Source organism: Paramormyrops kingsleyae, chromosome 20 (assembly GCF_048594095.1).
Source record: "Paramormyrops kingsleyae isolate MSU_618 chromosome 20, PKINGS_0.4, whole genome shotgun sequence".
In the NCBI taxonomy this organism is placed as follows: Eukaryota; Metazoa; Chordata; class Actinopteri; order Osteoglossiformes; family Mormyridae; genus Paramormyrops; species Paramormyrops kingsleyae.
In genome coordinates this window covers 3,062,458-3,085,499 of record NC_132816.1, presented here as the reverse complement: position 1 = coordinate 3,085,499, position 23,042 = coordinate 3,062,458, and the positions used below count along the sequence as shown (strand labels likewise).

The 23,042-nt window shown below is 42.0% G+C and overlaps 3 protein-coding genes across 6 annotated transcripts in view; 2 read left to right on the top strand and 1 right to left on the bottom strand.

Moving 5' to 3' along the window:
* LOC111836354 (uncharacterized) overlaps positions 1-23,042 on the top strand; it is a 356,103-nt gene that overhangs the window by 181,919 nt on the left and 151,142 nt on the right. The window lies entirely within an intron of this gene.
* Positions 748-11,215, top strand: LOC140581269 (uncharacterized). Of its 2 annotated transcripts, XR_011984326.1 has the most exons (3): positions 748-1,847; positions 5,519-8,240; positions 8,350-11,215. XR_011984326.1 is itself a non-coding variant. In XM_072703428.1 (2 exons), the coding sequence occupies exon 1, from the start codon at positions 4,637-4,639 to the stop codon at positions 6,002-6,004; it is 1,368 nt and encodes a 455-aa protein (XP_072559529.1). In that variant the 5' UTR covers positions 3,815-4,636; the 3' UTR covers positions 6,005-8,240; positions 8,350-11,215. The 2 variants fall into 2 exon arrangements, 1 of the variants encoding a protein (XP_072559529.1); XM_072703428.1 differs by lacking the exon at positions 748-1,847 and having other exon boundaries at positions 3,815-8,240.
* On the bottom strand, positions 14,641-22,930 carry LOC140581273 (uncharacterized). 3 transcript variants are annotated; one of them, XM_072703438.1, is made up of 6 exons: positions 22,100-22,930; positions 18,248-18,376; positions 16,975-17,168; positions 16,699-16,846; positions 15,354-15,558; positions 14,641-15,255 (listed from the first exon to the last, which is right to left on the bottom strand). In XM_072703438.1, exons 2-6 carry the CDS (start codon positions 18,347-18,349, stop codon positions 15,047-15,049), a joined length of 858 nt encoding a protein of 285 aa, XP_072559539.1. In that variant the 5' UTR covers positions 18,350-18,376; positions 22,100-22,930; the 3' UTR covers positions 14,641-15,046. The 3 variants fall into 3 exon arrangements, with proteins under 3 accessions (XP_072559539.1, XP_072559538.1, XP_072559540.1); XM_072703437.1 differs by lacking the exon at positions 22,100-22,930 and adding an exon at positions 18,450-18,806; XM_072703439.1 differs by lacking the exons at positions 14,641-15,255; positions 22,100-22,930 and adding exons at positions 15,739-15,791; positions 18,450-18,806 and having other exon boundaries at positions 15,422-15,558.

Sequence of the window (23,042 nt, the reverse complement as noted above, 5' to 3'; positions counted from 1 at the left end):
TCGCACAAAACTGCCGGAAAACTTAGGGACCGTCTTGAAAGTGCAATGCCAATCAGCATAACACCACTTGTAAATTGTAATACCTCTTTCATTTTTAAGCCAATCAACATCAAACCAAGTTCAATGAGTTCCTCTGCCCCTCCCTCATCTTTCACACCCTTTTAGGAAATTTTCACACCCATCTGATTTCCAGAACACCAGCCCTATGTGTCCTATAGCCGTGTATCATTATTGCAGTTGGATAAATTGTAATAACTTTTTATTTTTAAAATCAATCAACATCAAACCAATTTCAATGAGTTCCTCTGGCCCTCCCTCATCTTTCACACCCTTTTAGGAAATTTTCACACCCATCTATTTTCCAGAACACCAGCCCTATGTGTCCTAAAAACGTGTATCAATATTGCAGTTGGATAAATTGTAATAACTTTATCATTTTTGAACCAATCAACATCAAACCAAATTCAGTGTGTTCCTCTGGCTCTCTCTCATCTTTCACACCCTTTCAGGAAGTTTTCACACCAATCTGTTTTCCAGAACACCAGCCCTATGTGTCCTATAACCATCTATCAATATTGCAGTTGGAAAAATTGCAATAACTCTTTCATTTTTAAGCCAATCAACATCAAACCAAATTCAGTGTGTTCCTCTTGCCCTCTCTCATCTTTCACACCCTTTCAGGAAGTTTTCACACCAGCCCTATGTGTCCTATAACCATCTATCAATATCAAGTATGTATTTCTTCAGTCAATAAAGTTACAACAGAATCATCCACTATACAATTATTGTCTTTCAAAACTGTATCAATGACAGTCTTTATATTTTGATGCGCAAATTCTCCAATGCAAAATAACTCATCAATTATTTCCTGTACTGCTGAATTTGAAACATGTAAAAGTGCTTGCATGCAGAGAAATAAAGAACCCAACTGACGATGAATGGCATCTCCATTTTCTAGCCTAGGTTCAGCTTCAGGTAAAAAAATCACATACAAGTAAATTTTCAGTGTCTGACACAAAATCGTCTTCTGCTAAACTTTCCGAAAGTGTGCTGTTCACCAAAAGCTTTGTTCTGAAATTTAAGGTGGAAGACTTATGATTGCAACTTCTGTGAGCAGTGAATGTTGACAGCACGCTAGACTTAAAAAAGCAACCTTTGAATGGACATTTAACAACTTCTTTGTTTCTTAAATGAATCTTCAGGTGAATGAAGTATTTGTTAATGTCACATGGCTCCAAGAAGGTACACAATTCACAGGATAATTTGGTTACAATTTTCAAAGCTTCTCTTATATGCTCTTTCAAATTAATTTTAAGTTCTGCTTGGGTGCGAAATGTTCTCAAACAGTCCTCGTAAATACAGAGAAGGCCTGAAGATGTTCTATAATGCCCATGATGCTCTTTGTAGTGATGTATTATTCTTCCTTGGCCATTAGTGGAGAAAGGACAAAACTTACATTTCCACTTCATGAAAGACCCTGCTTGATGAAATCCGAAAGAAGAAACAAAAAATAAACTGGCAGTATATTATCACTTTAAAATTATTAGGTTAATCAAAATTTAATTTAAGCAAAAATGTGCTCATGGGACCCACTTCAGCTGCCAAATATAATAGAAAGCCCAAGAAATTCCATTAACTCACACTATAAATTACTGTGATCGCTCTTAAACAGATGTTTTGCAAAACTAACATTTGAAAAACGAAAAAGCAAGTAAAAACTTAAGGTGGTTATGTTCGGACTTAAATACCTGGGAGTAATTAGCCTCGACTTAAAAGAACAACGGAAGGTGTTTGTGCAACCAGCCCCTGAAATTTTATTAGCTAACGCTTACTTGCAAGATAACATGGTGCCCAAAGACATATGTAGGAATTATTAGCTCAAATAAATTTTAATATTCTCCACCAATATGTTTGAAATTAATTAAGGTTTAATTAATTATTATTTAATGCTGATTATTAACCAATCGTTATGCCGAATGGTCGGCTCCTCCAAACTCAATTGCGGTATCCCTGTAAGTCTGTTAATGTGAGACTTAAATGGGATTCACTAATTACCAGTATCGCTTAGCAACCTGGGTTGGAAGGCTCGTCCAGCGAGCTGCATCACCAGGTAATGCAAACAATTGGTAGCGAAGCTCCCCTCACGGCCGATGAGAGAGAGTCTCGCGATGTTTCAGGTGAGTTTGAGGTTCAGAGCGTGTAGCAAGATCGCAGAGGCAGGAACTTAGTGTAAGTACTCAATGACGGAGGCTGAAGTTGTGTAAAAGACATGCATTTATTCCTAGCTAACACTACAACTAACATAAGACAGACATTACCCCTAACACAAACAACAAACACGAAATAACGGAATAAAACAAACGATGTAATTATGAAAATGCAATGACCGGATTTAACCTTAAATGGGAAATACTGTTCTGCAAAGCAAGCACAGTTTGTGGAAACACGACCCTAAAGTCTTATAGCAGGTTAACAGAACAGCTTAAGTTGTTAGAATGAAAGGAAGTTGGTTTACTTGGTTGAAGAGTGTGGGGGGGGGGGTCTTGGCAGTTGATGGCAGAGCTGCTGAACTGATGGCACTCAGGAAGGCGTGGCGTTTGGAGCAGTGGAGTGGAGCCCCTTTGGATTCTCTCTCCTGGTGAAGCTTTGTCTTGGGTGCTGTTCTCTGTTCAGCTGGGCCTTCACCGGAGGGCTTCTTCTGGGCTTCTCTTCTCCCGGGCTGATGGTCTTTTCTGCGCTTGATGATCTGTTTGCCCCGGCTGATGTTCTCCTTCGGGCTGATGGTTTTCTCTGCACACCTTTGTTCTGAGGAGCCAGGTTTTTATTAAGTTCATGAATAGGGATGACCAGGAATTCGACTCCTGGCCCAATGGCTGGCCATCCATTTGGCGGGCTTTCGGAAGGGGGTCTGTATCAGTCCTTTTGGGATTTATGGCCCGACTGATTCTCCCTTTACTGATGATTTTCATTAAGCTGTTATAACTTTTGATACATCCACTTTTATGGTAATCACTGACCAGATTTGGAATCAGGGGTGATTAACAATCGGTTTGATACCAAACATGCCATACCAGCTTCACAGGTACATACCTCATACCATCTGCATTAATTGATTAAACAATTAATTATTTTATCTATGTGACTGATTCACATCAGTACAGGATACAGGTGTTTTGGGTTGCACCTCAACAGATGTTACACTTTGTGCAGACATTACATCAAATATTCATATTACAAACAGCACATCTTATCCATAGATAGTCGTGGCCATTAGTTTGTGGTAATATCAATATAAGTTGCACATCTGGACACAACATATCTTGGTTGGTGTGGCTTATTCTAATTGATCTTCTCCAAAATGGATAATGTACACCTTAATTCAGTTCTTTTTAATATCGCATGGTAGAAACAGAGAAACTTGGTGACGGTCCACCAAGATCAGATAAGGACCACAAAGGAATGCTGGAAGAGAAGGGGGGGTTTTTAACAAAGAAGACTCTCTAAAAGTTAGGACACATTGGTTACACTCACTTTCCAGATTCTTCTGGTATACCATGAGAACATACTGTATATACAATGGTAGCTATACCTATCTATTTATTTAAATTTATATGTGTTCAAGTGCAAAAGGGTAAAATAGGTGATACTCCGTGAACATGGTTATAAGGGTGGCACACAAAACACTAAGATTGTCTAAGGACACATACAAACATAACCTATCTGTATATTGAGGCTAGTAGTCGTGAGTAAATCAATATACAGGGTATACAAAAGCCAAACTTAAATGAAATTTCCTCTTTTCGTGGACCGTTATCAAAAACGCGGGTTTTCTTGACGTTACGCCTCCCCTTACTTTTTAAGCTTAAAACTTAACTCATGTCTGTAAGTTAACATTGAAAACACTGACAAAAATCAGAAGCAGTCAAGACAATTGATTATTTTAAGTTTAATTTTTGAAAATGTATAAACTTGAGTTCAATATCCAAAACTTGTCAAGGCAATTGGAGTTAAAAAAATTAAATAAGTTGTTGTAGCTTAATTGGGCTGTAATGTTTTACAGTGCAGGCTGGAAATGAGCTTAGATAATATTTACTGTCAAGTTGGTGACACTGAACCCAAAATTAGAATTTTACACAGACATACCCTGCATCTCATTGCACATAACATCCACGTGAACGGAGATATTCACCAATTTTGATAACAGGCTTTCACCACAATCACAAATTCTGACTTTAAGCCTACTTTCGCATTAGTTATGTTTTTTAATCACATGGATGGAACTATCAGCTTTGTCAATCTGATGTCAATCTTAATATAGTTTTATAATGCACTTACCAAGAACCACAAGCAGGTATTCACATGGTTGTTGTGTGACTCTTCAGTTAACTCTTACTGAGGCACATACACGCGCATCTGCGAGATTTAAAAAAGCGCGGGTCTGGTCTGCGTTGCTGCTCTGGATCAGATACGGACCTTTCTAACAGACTGTCAGTCAGAGATTGCGGACAAATATGCTGCAAAGCTGGTGCAGATGTGTATAGTGAGTGTGACTGCTACGCGAATCTGGTGATTCAAAAACGGATCCGGCACAGAGGGAATTGCTGTCTGGGATGAAGTAAGTAAGGGGCATAAAAGAATGGCAGATTGTTTAGATGGATACAGGGAAGTGAGCGCATTGCTGCGACAGGCGGTGGAGGAAGGACTGCGAGGGAATGAGATAAAGGTGGGGTACGGAGCAAGTGGCAGTAATGCAGAAGGGTTGGTGCATCTGCTGGACACCCCTAACCCTCCATCTAAAGGATGGAGTCAGTTTCAGGAGAAGGAGACAGAAACGGAGAGTGAGGAAGGAGTAGAGGAGGATAATGCAGATCATAGAATAGTGAGAAGCAGGAGGGCTGTGAAGCCCCCCACCAGGGACACGCCGATGCTTCCGCTGATGGTGAACGGAGCACAGACACAGTATGTGCTGTGGGCAGGACAGGATCTGGAGGGCCTGATTCTCAGACTCCCAGTCCTGGCAGAAGGGGCCGGAAAATGGATAAAAGCATTTGAGGAGGAAACTATGGGTCAGCTCCTGGCGGTAGGGGACATAAAGGCGGTTCTGGCTTGCGTATTGGGGGCAGACAGAATGGAGAGACTGCTGCGAAGCAGTGGCCTGGTAGCGGCGACAGGGACTCCTGTGAATGATGCATGTCACTTTGATGGTTACCGTGCTAACTGCTGGCATCAGCTGCGACTAATGTTTCCTCCACGGCTGAGTGTGTTTGAAATGAAGGTGGAACCCATCAAGGAGGAGGAGAGCCCAGCTGCCTATCTGCAAGCTCAAGAAAAGCGATGGCACACTGAGACAGAGCAGGACCTGCAGAATCCGGCATTCAGGGGTCAGTACCGGAGGGCACTGCAGGACGCGCTCCCTAAGCCAGTGAGAAGCAGGCTAAGGCAAGTTGTGGGGCTCATTACTATGCCTGAGGAGCAGAACCGTGAGCAGCTGATCCATGCTATTGACTTGTACAGAGAGGAGGAGGACTGTGCTAAAGAGCGTGAGAGGGAACTGGCAAAGAAATTGAATCAGATGCAGCTGGAGGAGCTGACCGCTAAAAAGAAAAAAGTCCAGGCACCAGTGGTCTCTCCAGACCCAAGCCCCGGGGGCAGCCTGTGGACAGCCGACAGTCTCCTGTCGCTGGGCCCCCAGGATACCAATTGGCCTCCAGTCCCTGATTGGAACAAAGACAGTAGATATGATAGGTGGGGAGGTGATCAGAGGGCACCTAATTTCCCACAAATTAGGCAATCCCAGTCTATGGGAGGACTGGGGAACAGGCCACCCAAGCTGGTGTGCTGGAACTGTAACCAGCCCGGACACACCTGTGGAGTCTGCCCGAATCCACCCTTTCAAGGGGAAAGCACGAGACGTCCTGCAAACAAAAATGTAAATATGCCCATACTAATATCAGAGCATATCCCAGTGAATTTGTTAGGCAGCGATGCTTTGTGTCAGCTGTAGATAGACATTAAATGTACAGAGGGGGGCATAGACGTGCTCAGTGGAAAGTACAGCGTTCTGCGACAAAATCTGTTGTTCAATAGGGGACAGTATAGTTCATACGGGATTGAAGATGTTACTGGAAAAGTTTGGGAAATTCTAGAACAGTGGGGCCCATTTATACAGGAACAATATAGCAATAGGCTGAATTGGACACAGGACAAACGTACACTCACCTAAAGGATTATTAGGAACACCTGTTCAATTTCTCATTAATGCAATTATCTAATCAACCAATCACATGGCAGTTGCTTCAATGCATTTAGGGGTGTGGTCCTGGTCAAGACAATCTCCTGAGCTCCAAACTGAATGTCAGAATGGGAAAGAAAGGTGATTTAAGCAATTTTGAGCGTGGCATGGTTGTTGGTGCCAGACGGACCGGTCTGAGTATTTCACAATCTGCACAGTTACTGGGATTTTCATGCACAACCATTTCTAGGGTTTACAAAGAATGGTGTGCAAAGGGAAAAACATCCAGTATGCAACAGTCCTGTGGGCGAAAATGCCTTGTTGATGCTAGAGGTCAGAGGAGAATGGGCCGACTGATTCAAGCTGATAGAAGAGCAACTTTGACTGAAATAACCACTTGTTACAACCGAGGTATGCAGCAAAGCATTTGTGAAGCCACAACACGCACAACCTTGAGGCAGATGGGCTACAACAGCAGAAGACCCCACCGGGTACCACTCATCTCCACTACAAATAGGAAAAAGAGGCTACAATTTGCACAAGCTCACCAAAATTGGACAGTTGAAGACTGGAAAAATGTTGCCTGGTCTGATGAGTCTCGATTTCTGTTGAGACATTCAAATGGTAGAGTCAGAATTTGGCGTAAACAGAATGAGAACATGGATCCATCATGCCTTGTTACCACTGTGCAGGCTGGTGGTGGTGTAATGGTGTGGGGGATGTTTTCTTGGCACACTTTAGGCCCCTTAGTGCCAATTGGGCATCGTTTAAATGCCACGGCCTACCTGAGCATTGTTTCTGACCATGTCCATCCCTTTATGACCACCATGTACCCATCCTCTGATGGCTACTTCCAGCAGGATAATGCACCATGTCACAAAGCTCGAATCATTTCAAATTGGTTTCTTGAACATGACAATGAGTTCACTGTACTAAAATGGCCCCCACAGTCACCAGATCTCAACCCAATAGAGCATCTTTGGGATGTGGTGGAACGGGAGCTTCGTGCCCTGGATGTGCATCCCACAAATCTCCATCAACTGCCAGATGCTATCCTATCAATATGGGCCAACATTTCTAAAGAATGCTTTCAGCACCTTGTTGAATCAATGCCACGTAGAATTAAGGCAGTTCTGAAGGCGAAAGGGGGTCAAACACTGTATTAGTATGGTGTTCCCAATAATCCTTTAGGTGAGCGTACTTGTTTGTTGCGATGGGGAGAGTTCAGTGATCCTGAAGTAAAGGATGAGTGGGATCAGCTGATAGATTCTCTGCCTGACAGAGAAAGAAAGGATGTGTATGATAACAGATGGGATAATATTAGGGCCTGAGGGAGTAGCCATTCAGATACGGAGGACAGGAATAGTGGAAGAATGGTACAACATACCAGACATGGAACCCCACAAAGCAGTGGCTTTTAACCAGTCCATGCTGGATCTGGGAGAAATGATGGGATGAGCAAAGCAGGTGGTTTGGGTGCCGACGGTGTGTGAAGGAGTGCAGGCAGCGGCAGGAGAAAAGTTGTTAAGGATTCAGTGGAGCGCAGAGATTGTACTGTAGGTGATTTTGACAAAAGAGATTTGTGGTTGTGGAGAATCCGTGTATCATTCGTCCTTTCCATTTTCAATTGATAAATGAAAATCAAAAAATGAAAATCTGATTGTTTTTTTTGTTATTTGATTTTAAATCAGAAACAAAAAATGAAAATTGTCTTGTATTTCATATTTTAAAATTTCGTTTTGGATCAAAAATACAAAATTGAAAAGGGTCCACACAACAGAATCTGTTTTAAATATTTAATTGCTGGGTTGTGCATCACCCGGAAATTGTTATTTTTTGCGAGCTACTGTTTCAGTGAGCTAGCGAGCAGGCGGCCCATCACGACTCACGAGCCATTTCCAACCGTTATTCATCAAACATGGATAGTTATGTGCTGTTCAGGGGAACAAAACGGCTGACTCTAAAAGAAGAAGACATGATCACCGAAAAAATAAGCAGGATCTTCCAGGTAGCTTCCCTAAATATTTTTGTCTTAAATTGCACGTGTTCTGTACTTTAAACCACGCAACATGTGCAAAAATTTGTTTTTAATTAGGCTACTTCGTACTTTTTTAAAGGTTCGTCCACTCAGTCTTTATATTACCGATGATTCCAATGTGGCCGTATTTCCGGCAAGTGATGGGCACTTCAGCACTTGTGACCTGATGTTAAGGGGTCATTACGAAGTGCATGGGGAGAGCTGTGATGCCGAGGAGGTACCCGGGCCCGTACCATACAACCCCACCCGCTTTTCCTTCCACCGACCGCCGAGTGCAGCTGCGGGCTCAGCGGGCGAGACCTTCTTCAAGAGCTACAGTGGCAAAGGCATACCAAAGGTGACTGTTGTAGATTAGATACTTTAATTATCATGAAAGAAGTTAAGATGTGGAGTAGCTTGTACACATAAAAACGCAGAGACACAAATACTAAAAAAATATATTTTGAAAATACGTCTGTAGTTCCATGTCAGCAATCTTCTCCTGTGTACATTAAAAGGCTTGATGGCCCTGGGGACAACAGATCTCCTTAGATTAACTCTCAAAACAAAGGATAGTGGCCACAATCTTGCCTAGCATGTATTCATATGTGACTGCTGCATTTGCAAACAAATTTGTAATTTCTTGAAACTGCGACAATTACTCAACTACGTATTGTGATAGAAGTGTTAAAAGTACTGCTTTAATAACAGCCATCTTTATCCATCTGTATCCAAACAGTGTTAGTAAATAAAATAAATAAAATAAAATAAAAAAATCTTAATATAAAAGTTATGGCCAAAATTGCAGTGAACTGGCCACCGTCAACACTATCAAACTATTATGTGCATATGATTGGATCAGATTAATACGAGTTTATGAATGTGTATGTAGCATTTTCCTGCTATAGAAATTAAAGATTACAGTTTTTAACTACTTGCCATATTCCTGGATTGTTATTGTTTATAGACCACCTGGGCCGTACAGTAATTTTCGCTGATTTTTTAACTAACCTGGTGGTCAGTACTGACAAAGCTGTTATTGTGGGTGATTTTAACATTCATATGGAGAAAGATAGTGATCCTTTAAAAATAGCGTTTACAGCTATTCTTGACTCTCTAGGTGTATGTCAGAATGTAGTCGGGCCTACTCATGCCTGTAACCATACCCTTGATTTGATTATTAGTCATGGCATCTTGGTGGAACATGTATCTATTATGCCTCAGAGTCCCCTTCTCTCTGATCATTACTTGTTAACGTTTGAAATCCAGTATAGCCTCCCGTTGACCGCAGCTCCAAAGTACAGAATCAGACGTTCCATTGCCTCACTAACTACAACAACATTTATGAAACAACTTCCACAGTCCTTCAGCCTTACATCTGAAGCATCGTGTATAAATGAACTTGAAAAGGCGACTGCAAACATGGATAAATCCCTTCGTAGCACACTAGATCTTGTAGCTCCACTTAAGAAAATAAAGCATAGAGATAAGAAACCTGCCCCCTGGTACTCTGATCATACACGTGAACTCAAACAGGCATCACGCAAGCTAGAGCGCAAATGGCGCTCAACTAAACTAGAAGTTTTCAAATCTGCATGGAAAGAGAGCCTGTCTAAATACAGACAAGCACTAGTGTCTGCTAGGTCTGTGTATCTCTCCAGATTAATAGACGGGAACAAAAACAATTCAAAATTCCTATTTGAATCCGTGGCTAGGTTAACACAGAATTCTCCATTAAACTCGCAAGTCCCACAATCTCTTAAGAGTAATGACTTTATTACATTCTTTAATGGTAAAATAACTAAGATTAGACAGACCATCCAGTGCACATCCTTAGCTACCTATGACTGCCAGACTCCTGCTAGTCTTATGCCTATCAATAATGAGACTTTTGAATCTTTCATTCCTATAAAACACCCAGAACTCCTGAGCTTAATTTCCTCCTGTAAATCCTCTACAAGCCTCATAGACCCAATTCCTACAAAATTTTTCAAGGAAATCGCACCACAGATTAGCAATACCCTGTTAAATGTGTTAAACTCTTCTCTTAAGCTTGGATATGTTCCTAAACCTTTTAAATTGGCTGTTATTAGACCCGTTCTAAAGAAACCAAATCTTGACCCTAGTGTTTTAGGAAACTATAGACCAATCTCAAATCTTCCTTTCATTTCAAAGATCATGGAAAAGGTTGTAGTTCGTCAGTTGTCTACTTTCCTACAAAAAAATAATAATAATGAATTATATCAGTCTGGCTTTAGACCAAACCATAGCACAGAAACTGCTCTAGTCAAAGTAATGAATGATTTACTTATGGCTTCTGACCGTGGCTTGATATCGCTGTTGGTATTACTGGATTTAACTGCAGCATTTGATACTGTGGACCATAATATCCTCTTGGACCGGTTAGAAGGTGTAGTTGGCATTACAGGGACAGCACTCTCTTGGTTCCGCTCATATTTAACTGATCGCTATCAGTATGCACATGTGAACAACGAATCATCCAAGGCCACCAAAGTCACATACGGTGTCCCACAGGGATCAGTACTGGGCCCACTACTGTTTACACTATACATGCTACCGCTTGGTAACATTATTAGAAAACATGGTGTTGGGTTTCATTGTTATGCAGATGATACACAGTTATATATATCTGTTAACCCTGATGATACATCACTCCTATCTCGGTTAGAAGATTGTCTGTTAGATATTCGGTGCTGGATGGCAAAAAATTTTCTAATGTTAAACACAGAAAAAACAGAAGTACTGGTGATTGGTCCCAAGGCTGCAAGAAATAAGTTTCACCACCTCAGCATTAGTGGCCTTCCTACACAACCTAACACAGTGGTTAGAAATCTTGGTCTTCTAGTAGATTCAGATCTATGTTTTGATGCTCACATAAGAAGTATTACTAGAACTGCGTTTTATCATCTACGAAACATAGCCAAGCTTCGTAAGATGCTCTCACTTCGTGATGCAGAAAAATTAATACATGCCTTCGTAACTACCAGACTAGACTACTGTAATGCCCTCCTTTCTGGTTGCCCGTCTGGTTCCTTAAATAAACTTCAGCTGGTACAAAATGCGGCAGCCAGAGTTCTCACAAACACTAAAAAATTTGATCACATCACACCAGTCTTATCCTCCCTTCATTGGTTACCAGTTAAGTCTCGGATTGACTATAAAATACTGCTGTTAACCTATAAAGCACTGAATGGCCTTGCACCAGACTACCTTAATAATCTGCTGACCACATACAATCCCCCACGCTTGCTTCGATCTCAAGGTGCGGGATATCTGTTAGTACCTAGGGTAGAAAGATCTACGGCAGGCTGCAGAGCTTTCTCCTATAGAGCTCCTCAGCTGTGGAACGGTCTTCCACCGGATGTGCGGGTTTCAGGCTCACTTTCAATATTCAAGTCTAGACTAAAAACACACCTATTTAGTTTAGCTTATAGGGACACTAGTTCTAGCTCTAGCTAGCTTCTCACTCCCAGTTAAACCTATAGTGTGAGGTGTAGAGCTGGGTGGGGATCGGTGCCATTGGCTTTGGATAAACTGAATTGACAGTGCTGTCACTCTAGCTTCACAATTGCTTGTGGGATTGGAGTGCTGACATTTCAGGGACTCCCCATGCCTGCATTCCCACCTGCCTCTCCCCCCTACTTATGCTGCCATAGCCATATCTGCCGGAGCATTGCACTTCATATTGCACTCATCTAACTTTCAGCACTGCCTATAGTCTCCCTTACTTTGACTAATTGCATTTATTTCCACCACCTTCTCCTGGGTGGTGCTACCTGGAGCTTTCAATCTATCAAGATGTCCAGCACACCCTGCAACATGTGACGTCGCCACTGCCAATGACGACCGTGCATCCAGCTCGCCGTTCTGCCAGTGTCATCTTCCTTGTATGACCCGCTCCCTGCCTTCTGGCTGCCTGGCGATTGGAGGAAGTGTTGGCACCGGCTTGTCATCTCCCCCCTGCTCCCCGTTTGTGTTTCAGACTAAACTGTATTTGACTCTCCCTGCCGGCCCCTGGAGGATGGGCTCCCCCTTTGAGTCTGGTCCCTCCCAAGGTTTCTTCCTTCTAGGGAGTTTTTCCTTGCCACTGTCGCCTATGGCTTACTCACTGGGGCTTTGGGTGGGGATGCTGTAAAGCGCTTTGGGACAATGTAATGTTGTGATAATGCGCTATACAAAAATAAATTTGTTGTTGTTGTTGTTGATTGTCCCAAGAAATTTTTTTTTTTTTTTTTTTGTTGTTCAACTAAAATATTTTTTGCTTTCAGGACCATCTTCATTGCTGACCTTGTGGATGGAAAATTAGAAACAAGCCGAGCCCTGACGGTGAGGTTCTCTGAATTTGAGGCTTCTGTCATGGGAATCACCAGTAAAGTGAATGAGGCCCTCGAACAAGAGGACTCCGTCATCCTTACTGATGGACAGGGTAACAAAATCTTGGAAACAGAAGGAACCAGAGGTAAGTTTGAAATTTTATAGCCATAAGGTTTTAAGAAAAACTACAAAATTTTATCAGAAAAATATACTTAATTAATGTACAATTAAATAATCTACTTCACTTGCAGGATCAGCATTTTGGAGGCAAAATGCAAGGAAAGTCTTGGCTGTGAAGGTGGAGGATTTCTTGCAGTTACAAGGAAATAAGAAAAGGAGGCTGAGGTATATAAACTGTATTTTCATTACTGTCTGACCAACTTTTTTCCTGGCTTGCTTACTTCTGTCAGCTGCATGTGTGCAGTATATTAGGATATTCTAGGAAGTGAGGACTTGCATTATTGTGATATTTGCCAAAATAAGCCCTTCTAGTTTCTGCTATTTCCATTGCATTAGTTGGGATCACTATTGTTCGTCTGCTTAAATTAAATGAGTTTGGGTGACAGATCAATGTAAGTTGCAACAATACTTATTACATTTAGAATTGTTAAAATAAAATGACAATTAACATGACAACAGGACTAAAAAAACTTGCAGATTTTATTTAAACAAAGGAAATAACTTTGAGAGAACAAATTGCAATGTTTTTTGCTTATTTTTTTTCAGTCGACGAGATGATAATGGCCTTGATGCTGTGTTTGATAAAATTGAGGAGGTGGTCCTGGCATCACAAGGACTTCAGGAGGTGTCAACAACAATGAAGGAGTTGATGGAGCTGGCCAGTTCCAACCGCAGAGTTTCCCTGGCAGCAGCTGAAGCAGCAACTATTAAAGATGCCTTTGCCTGTCTTATCTGCAAAGGTAATTGAAAAAAAAATCTTCTACATGCAAATTTCAGTGCAACTCATATACTGAAGTTCATGAAGAATATAGACCAACACTAATCAAATCAAACTTAATTTCAGAAGCACTTTTCATACAAAGATTGCAAATCAGTGCATTCCTGATTAAAATAACCCCACACAAACCACATTCCCATCCCTCCCCCATAGATCAGGTACACCCCCTCTCCGTGACTCAGCTCCTATACAAATACATACTTAAGAGTAGAATTATTTCCCACCTTCTGGTATTAGTCAGGACATGTGCAGCTGAATTTTGTAGAAGCTGTGAACCTGAGATACTGCTTTTAGGAAGACCAGAAAGAAGGGCATTACAGTTGTCAATTCTACAGGTGATAAAAGCATGCATTAGTGTCTGTGTTGGAACAGTTACTTAGACAGTAAATTTTTTGTTAATTTACAATTGTTTTTATCAAATTTGCAGGTCCTTTGGTTGAGCCCATTGTTTCTTCATGCTGCCAAAGCCTTGTTGGTTGCAGAAGCTGCATCGATGAGTGTAAGAGAAATTCAGTGTTTTGCCCAAAATGTCGAGCCGATGACTTCCACATGAACACACAAAGACTAACTGGACTGTCTGATGCACTGGCTGCTCTGGGCAACATTTTGTGGCAGTAAAGGTGGTTAGTATGCCATTGGGCTGTTTTCAGCAGAGTTCAATGTTAATGTCAAAGTTCAATGTTATGCATTCAAAGCACTTTAGACTGTAAAATGTTTGCAAAAGATTTGAGAAGTTACTTTTATTTGTAAGATGCTGCAAGAGCCAAACTACCAGATTTTTACACAATTTTATGTGGAATGGTTTTACTGTTTTTTTAATTAAGTCAGATTCACATATGTTTACTGTAATGTTCCCACATTTCCTGTAAATGCTTGCAACTTAAGCACTGTTGGGTTTTTTTTTTCCAACAAAGACTAATCTGTTCTTTGTGTTACAAAAATTGTTTACATTTTATAGCATAGGAATTATGTTCTGACAAATCTGAGGTCCACACTTAAATGGAACTAGTTAAAGGAAAACAGTATGTACAGTAGGATTTTTCATTGCTGCTGACTTTTTACCTCTGTTTTTGTACCTTAGTGAGGTTGAAATAAAAGTTCAAAGCAATAAAACTTTCTCCTTTATTGTCTATCCTACAACTTAGAAGTATGATAGTTGTGTATCACTGATCAATATCTACAGCCATAGACCAAATGCTCTATTTATTCAGCTGCTAGAGAACACCAATGTTTGTGAGGAAACACCGCTAAAACACTCAGATGCTAAACATCCATCCATTCATTATCTACACCCCTCTTTCCTGTGCAGGGCTGTGGGGGGCTGGTGCCTATCACCAGCAATGATTGGGCGAGAGGCAGGATACACCCTTGACAGCTCACCAGTCCATCACTGAACTCTATACACACTCAAACATATCTTACAGTTAAACGTATTAGGGAGATTAAGGCATCTTGGAAAGGAGCATAGTCATTGTTCACTACATGATTAAAAAGAAGAGAAATGTCAGGGTACATCTCTGCAAAGATTTCTTCTGCATGGCATCCTATCTTCTTCAGATGAAAAGGGGTCAGTTCCAAAGGTAGACACCCATGTCAGGGAAGATCCCAGCTCCTGCTCATACAGGTTTGCCACGACAGAGGCACATGGCAGCAGCTCCTCTGAGACTTCAGCTCGACATCTGTTTGCAGCCAGTTCATTAGGAATTCCACGTCCTAATTTTTTTAAAAATCAAAACAAGACTGTTTATTTTTGCTGTATTTTCAAGTTTACATTTTAAATCTAATACATTTAAATATTGTGTTTAGCATACCTGGGATCCTGTGTGCATTCCATGACTGGACCACTCTGTCAAGTCCAATTTGACTCACTTGAGATGTCAGGTTTGATATGCAGAATTTTGTTAGGTTGTCCTCCATGTTCACAACCTCTTGGTCTAGTAGGTGCACCAGAGCCTGTTTCAGGGGGTAGTTCACACGGTTGTTCACCTCTGGCCACAACCTTTCCACTCGTAGGTTCTGTTGATTACAAGTCCAAATCATTTTTTTCACATAAAATATGACAGCAGAAACAAGTTAACAGGAAGATTAGATTATTGACATATTTGGAAATAGTACATTTTCAGTGTTAAAGGAACAACTACATTTTTTTTTTTTTAAACCTGGACCTTATAGCATGTAATATGTTCATTTACTCACCCTGGTATTTGTAGTCCTCTGGGAGATTTTGTAGATCTATCCACGATCAGCGTCTATCCATTTAATGGGAGTGGTACAGGCAGCAACAAAACAGCCTCTAAATAAGGCCTTATTTGCCACAAAACCTCTTCCTTTTGAAATTTATGAATTTCTTATGAATTGCTAACACTATTCCTCTTAATTCTGAGCATGTATGGGGTCTTTTACAACCATTTAGTAAAACTACGCTGGCACTCCACTTGCCGGCACTTTCAGTGATGTCATGGCTGCATACCACCTGAGTTGTAGTCTGAGCAGAACTTTCACTCTGTGCTCCATTTGATGGTCGGAAAATTTGGAAATTGGAAACAAGCAAACATGGACCATGTTGGTATTTGCATTAGCAAGTTCTGTGTAACTGACAGCTGTTGTCAAACACAGAGTGAAAGTTCTGCTCAGACTGCAACCAAGATGGTCTAAGGTCATGACGTCACTGAAAGTGCCAGCTAGTGTAGCCGAGCTAGTTTTATTTAACAGCTGTAAAAGTCCCCGGATGATAACATCTAAAGCTCCTCCAAGACGCTTCAAAATAACAGAGGAATAGTGCTAGCGATTCATAACAAAACATTGGCAAAATGAAGATTTGTGGCAGACAATGTCTTATTTAGAGGCCGCACTTACTCTGCCTGGACAACTCCCATTATATCAATCAATCAAACTTTATTTATGAAGCGCTTTTCAAACTACATGGCTTCTCAAAGGGCTTTACAGATTAAAATGACCCCACAAAAATCACCCTTCCCAAACCCAAAATAAAAACATCGTCACAGCTATATCTCCCCCCCCCCACCCCCCAAAATCAACCCAACCCAACCCCCATGCACACACACACATAAAAGCAACAGTAAACAAAAGCAACAAGGGGCTGAGTACAGATGAGAATGAGTTCCTATATTTGATTTCGTATTACCAAGCACTCACCCTTGTTGATGTGGTTTGGAGATATGGTGGCCTGCTGAGGTTGTGCCTATATTGTGACAGCTTTTCTTGCACGTAAAGACACAGGAAAAACTCCCTGCCATGGTCAACTCTGACTTGGTCCCACATGCCATGCTTCACAACTGCAGGTCTGGAAGAAACAATGTTCACTTGACTAAACGGACTTTAACAGATTACAGAGAAAGATGTATATACTTACAAGACATACAGGGGAGGAATGAATTATGACAAATTTTTAAGGTGGTAGTTATTGCTTACCTGTATATTTCCTCGTAAATGACAAGGTTGTTTTTTACTGGCATTGTGGAATGTGCAACAATCTTGCTGCTGTAGCCATCAACGGCCAAGACATGTGTTGCACCAAACATTACAAGCTTTTCATTCTGGTCCAGATGAAGTTTATGACCCATGTATTCAGCATGATAGGGAGCTGGATTTAAATTTCGAGCACCCTGTGTAAAAATAAAAATAATTTAAATTAATGCAAACTCTCAGACTAATAATGGCTCACAACGTTCAGGAAATGGTTTTTAATGACAGAACACTTATTTACAAACATAACTTGTAGAAAAAAATGTGTATTAAGCATTGTATTGTAGTTTTACGTCATTATCCTTTCCTTTGGTCCAAGAAGTTATTACTATTAATAAAATTAATAGTTAAAAGGCAACACCTCCCCAGCAGAAACAAATAACTTAGCTTAAATGTCAGTCTCAAATGACTTTTAGTGTCAATCTGGAAATATTTAAGAGCAAATGGTTAAAGATTAAAGGTTCAAGTTCATGCAGTGGCTTCAGAAAATCACAATAAATAACAGAATGGTGACAGATCACCTCTTCAGAATACCGTTTCTTACAGGTTACACATATCATCTGCTTTGCCCAATTTACAATCCTTAAAATATCTGGTGAGAAGGGAGATGGTTAAAGTTTCTAAAGAATAATAAGCAGAAGAAGACTGAATGATCCTGGTGGGTTACCCAATAAAAAATAAACATAGTTTTGAGTGAAATATCTCTGAAAACCACGATTCCTGTCTGGTTTCTCCCACCAATGAGTATAGTTTTCTCAGCTCGCCTAATCTCTTAACTGTGAAGACAGTACATCGTCATCATCATCATCATCATCCCTGCTCTAGCCTCTGGTATTATGTCTCCTCCCTGACTCTGGTCTTTAGTATTGTGGTGTTAAAGAAAAATAAGAATGACAGAATTTTGACAGAATTAGGAGGAATAACAGCTATATTGCTGTGGAAATTATCCTTCTTAGTCCGACTTATTCCATAGATATTTTTTCTCAGCTTTTCACCTGTCAGACCCTCCCTGACCTCTGACCTGGCTGTGTTTATTGTAGCAATAAATATTTATTTCAAATATGTGAAAAGCAGCAGTAAAGTTCTGTACAGAAATATAAAAAAAAGGGTTTATTCATAGCATGAACTAACTAGCAAGGGATGTGTCGTAGATAAAAATTAGTGCTGTTAATCAGTTTAACATAATATATTGACATGTATTACCTACTAGTCATCCTACCTGACGCCGGAATTCATGGTATGGCTGATGGAGCTCCTTCAGGAATCTTCCGACCCGACCTTCTCCTGCATGAAGCCCCATTGATGCCAGATAGCCAGTCATGAACTTCCGGCCATACGATGGTCCAGTCTGTCACGGAATTGTCACATTATTAAAGGAAATATTTGCTAAATAAGCAGTGGGAATCGAAATATACACTTACTTCGTAAATCGACCGAGCCAAAATCCTCTCTAATGCTGCGTCTGCCAAAAGTCGTTTTCTCTTTAGGTCGTGTCCAGCACAAAATCTTCTGACACTTCTTTCCGAGCAGTCTACGATATTCATCTGCTTCAGTGTGCAGGAAATTTCTGCGTGTGTCATACCAGTTTTGAACAACTCCATGATTAATGTGGAGTGTAGCTCCAGCGCTGCCATAGTGTTGCTAACTTTTTTCTTTTTTTAAAAGCTTTATTAACAATTATAGCGTTATACAATACACAAGCCCGCCTATTTGCTCGCAGAACAATTTCCGGGTGACGCACAACCCAGCAATTAAATATCAAAAACAGATTCTGTTGTGTGGACCCTTTTCAATTTTGTATTTTTGATCCAAAATGAAATTTTAAAATAGGAAATACAAGACAATTTTCATTTTTCGTTTCTGATTTAAAATCAAATAACAAAAAAAACAATCAGATTTTAATTTTTTGATTTTCATTTATCAATTGAAAATGGAAAGGACGAATGATACACGGATTGTGGAGCATGATAGGGGTGCAGTGTGATGCAAAAGAAAGTACAGAGGAATGTTGGCAGGACATGGAAAGAGAAGTGCCTGAGGAGGTGTGGACCACCCATGACACAGATGTAGGCCTAGTAAATTCAGCTAGCCCAGTGGAGATTTATCTCAAACCAGGGTGCAACCACCCTGGAAAAACCAGTACCCCTTGAAACCTGAGGCCGAGGAAGGAATAAGGGAAACAATAGAGGGGTTACTGGATGCAGGGATGTTGGTGCCTACCATAATCTGCTGCAACACCCCCCCTCTTGCCTGTGCCAAAGGCAGGAGGTGAAAAGTGGAGGCTGGTTCATGAGCTGCGTGCAGTGAATGAGGTAGTGGAGGATCAGACAGCAGAAGTTCCCAATCCACACACACTGTTGGCAAATGTGCCCCCCACTGCAAAATGGTTTACGGTTGTGGATTTGTGTTCAGCATTTTTCAGTGTGCCCCTTGCATAGCAGTCACGGTTTCTGTTTGTTTTCACCTACAGGGGTCAGCAGTATAACTACACGAGGATGCAGCAGGGATTTAAGCACTCGCCATATGTGTTTAATCAGGTGCTTAGGGCAGATTTAGATGGACTGAATTTAAAAAGTACAGTGATACAGTACGTGGATGATCTATTGCTGTGTGCTGACACGCTGGCAGACTGCCACCAAGACTCAGTGCAGCTGCTGAAGGGGGGCATAAGGTGTCCAAGGCCAAGCTACAGTACTGCCAAGAGACTTTTCTAGGGATGATAGGCTTCAGCATGGATTGGATTGAGGACTATGCTGTGAAAGTGGCACCGATGTGGGCACTGATGAAGGAGGGAGGCCACACTAATTTGAAGGCCTCCTTAATTTGGACAAATGAGGCCTCATTAGCATTTGAATCCATCAAGCAGGAGCTACAGAGAGCACCTGCTCTGAGCCTCCCAGATTACACTGGGCAGCGTTTGGCTCAGTGGGCTAAGCCTGCGTACCTGTAATCACAAGGGTGCCGGTTCAAACCCAGCCTCAGCACATCTGTGGCTCCTTGAGCAAGACCCTTATCCCCCAGCTCCCTGGGTGCCCCAACAGGTGGCTGCCCTTCATGGACAACTTAATCTGCAAAGAGCAAGTTGAGGGAGGTGTAAAAACAATTTCCCCATGGGGATCAATAAAGTATCAATTAAACTTAAATTAAGCCATTTTATCTGTATGTCGGGAAAAGGAAGGACGGCTTTGGGACGGCCCTGCTGACCCAGGACCTCTGTCCTGGCAGACGGAAGCAGCCATTGGCATATTACAGCATGAAGCTAGATAATGTGGCTCAGGGATACCCACCATGTTCCCAGGGTGTGGTGGCTGCATATTTAGCTTATGAAAAGGCCACTGCCATCACAATGGGTTATCCAGTGACAATTTATACTTCACATAAGGTGGTGGACCTTATTGACAAAGGCAAGTTTGTGTTGACCCCGGCACGGCAGTTAGCATACTTTGCATTTGTCACTTACTCGGATGTGACCATAAAGCGCTGCACTACAGTGAACCCTGCAGACAGCATTCCCCTGGAGGATGAGGGGCAGCCACATGAGTGTATGGCAGTGTCTTTGGTCTACACTAAACTGAGACCAGACTTGGAGAGCTCTCCCATTGACAATAGTTTGTGGATGGCTCGTGCTGGAGAGATGGAGACGCCTTGAAGGCAGGATTTGCTCTGGTTCAGGCTCAGGGTGATGATTTTTACACTCTCGTTTCAGAGCTGGCGTCACAGCCGTGTTCAGCTCAGTTGGCGGAGCTAAAGGCCTTGACTGCAGCATGCCGGCAAGGGCAGCATAAGACGGTTACAATCTACACAGACTCTGCATACGCTCATGGTGTATGCCATTTGTTTGGAGCAGTCTGGAGGCAGAGGGGGTTTCGCAAAAGTCACGGCTCCCCCATTCAGCATCATAATCAGATTTTGGAGTTGCTGCATGCAATGATGCATCCTAAGCGTTTGGCTATTGTTAAGTGTCAGACCCACCGCAAAGGTCGTGAGTTTGTTATTCGAGGCAATGCGGCCGCGGATGTGGCAGCCAAGGCGGCTGCACAGGTCAGGACTGCTAGTCTTTTGCCTATGGTGACTGTGGAGCCAGACCTTACTGTTTCTTATCTGGTCACCCTGCAGGAGCGTGCGGGCCCATACGAGGCCTCTGTGTGGTTGCAAAGGGGGGCCTCTAAGGACACTAATGGTCTGTATCACAACCATGAGGGACTTTTGGCTGCACCTCTGTCTCTGGTGAACATTTTGATAACGGATGCGCATGGTCTTGACCATTTCGCAAGGGGGGAGGTGTTACGGAAAATTAAGTGACAAGGTTTCTGGGCACCACAGCTGTAAGCAATGGTGGATGCAAGGTTGTCAGAATGTGAGGTGTGCATTAAAAACAATGTGCGCAAAGCGGTCACGGCCCCAATGGGGCACATTTCAGTGCCTGAGGGACCGTTTAGACACTTAGTGATGGACTATGTGGACATGGGAAAAACAGCATATGGAAAGCGATATATGCTTGTGATTGTGGACAGGTTCAGCAGATGGGTAGAGGCAATACTGTCCAAGGACATGGGGGCGATGACAGTGGTGAAATTCCTGATCAGGGAGGTGATTCCGAGGTTTGGGATACCGACTGAGATAAGCTCTGATAATGGAGCTGCCTTTGTGGGGAGAGTCACTAAGTTAGTGGTTCAATAGCTGGGAATAAAACAAAGGTTGGGATGCGTGTATCACCCTCAGTCGCAGGACATGGTGGAGAGAGTGAATGGTACACTTAAGCAGAAGCTGAATAAGATCTGTGCCACCACCAAAATGAACTGGGTGGATGCACTGCCATTAGCCTTGATGGCGTATCGGATGGAGACGCACAGGGTGACGCATCTGTCTCCGCATGAAATGTTGACAGGGAGACCAATGCCTGGATCAACTAAAGGGGCCCAACCTAGACCAGCTGGGAGATGAATTAAAGTTGTACATGAGGAGTCTAATCAAAATACACAAAGCTATTTTCAAACAGGAAAAGGAGAAAGTACAGAAAGAAGACACAGACCGGGAGGAGCCAGTCATCCTTCCAGGAGATAAAGTCTACCTGCGAGTGTTCCGGGCAAAAGTGGCACGAGCCCCGACGAGAGGGACCCTTCAAGGTGACATGAGCCACAGCCACAGCGGTGCAGGTAGAAGGGAGTAATACGTGGTACCATTTGAGGCACTGCACTAGAGTACCGCTGGGGAGGCAGATAGTCACTGCAAACGACACAGAGGATGCAGATGCCCTTGACTCAGATGGCCCTGGCCCATAGGGTGACCAGATAATCCATGTCAGGGAGGACACTCTGAGCTAGGACAGGAATTGTAAATTACCATTTCAATTAAACGGACCTGGATTTCACTTGAGCACTCAGCTCTTGCTGTGTGCTGATTGGTCAGTCCTATAATGTATGTGCATGTGTCACTAATGCTAATGTGAAACAGCTGGATGAGTCTTTCAGTCAAGGAAACAAACCAGTCAAAGCACAAGAAGAGCTAAACTATTTAGCCGAGCACAGGAGCCTTTCAATTAGAAAGTAGTTTGTAAAACCCCCCAAAGTAGCTCAAAGTGTCCTCCCTGACATGGATTGTCTGGTCACCCTAGCCCTGGCGGAGCTCCCAGAAGAGAAGGATACTGAATTCTTGCTCAACAATATTACTTTAATTGCTAAATTTTATTTACATAAATGTAGATATATGAAGGTCCTCCCCAACTTTGTAGCTTTTAAAAAAGATTTAGTTTTGTTTTTTATTCTTTAAAGAAGGTGAAGACCAAAAGTACCTGTAAACTTTGTACTCTTATGTTTGGCTTGTTTTGATTTACCTGTGCTGTCCCCCCTAATCCTCTTCCGTAGATATTGTATATTGTTGAAGACGAAATAAAGGAGTTAAATTAAAAAAAAAAAAAAAAAACTTTACTTAACAGAAAAGAAAAACAACACTCTCCCACTGACAAGTCCGGGCTGTGTGTGGAGATCATGTGATATCTGGTACTGCCTCCATGG

Coding starts and splice junctions, on each gene's coding strand:
- LOC140581269 (XM_072703428.1), top strand. CDS start 4,637: ATGGCAGATTGTTTAGATGGATACAGGGAAGTGAGCGCATTGCTGCGA.
- LOC140581273 (XM_072703437.1), bottom strand. CDS start 18,662: ATGGCAGCGCTGGAGCTACACTCCACATTAATCATGGAGTTGTTCAAA. Junction 16,847..16,974: donor ATTTACGAGGAAATATACAG/GTAAGCAATAAC, acceptor TGTTTCTTCCAG/ACCTGCAGTTGTGAAGCATG. Junction 15,256..15,353: donor GAATGCACACAGGATCCCAG/GTATGCTAAACA, acceptor TAAAAAAATTAG/GACGTGGAATTCCTAATGAA.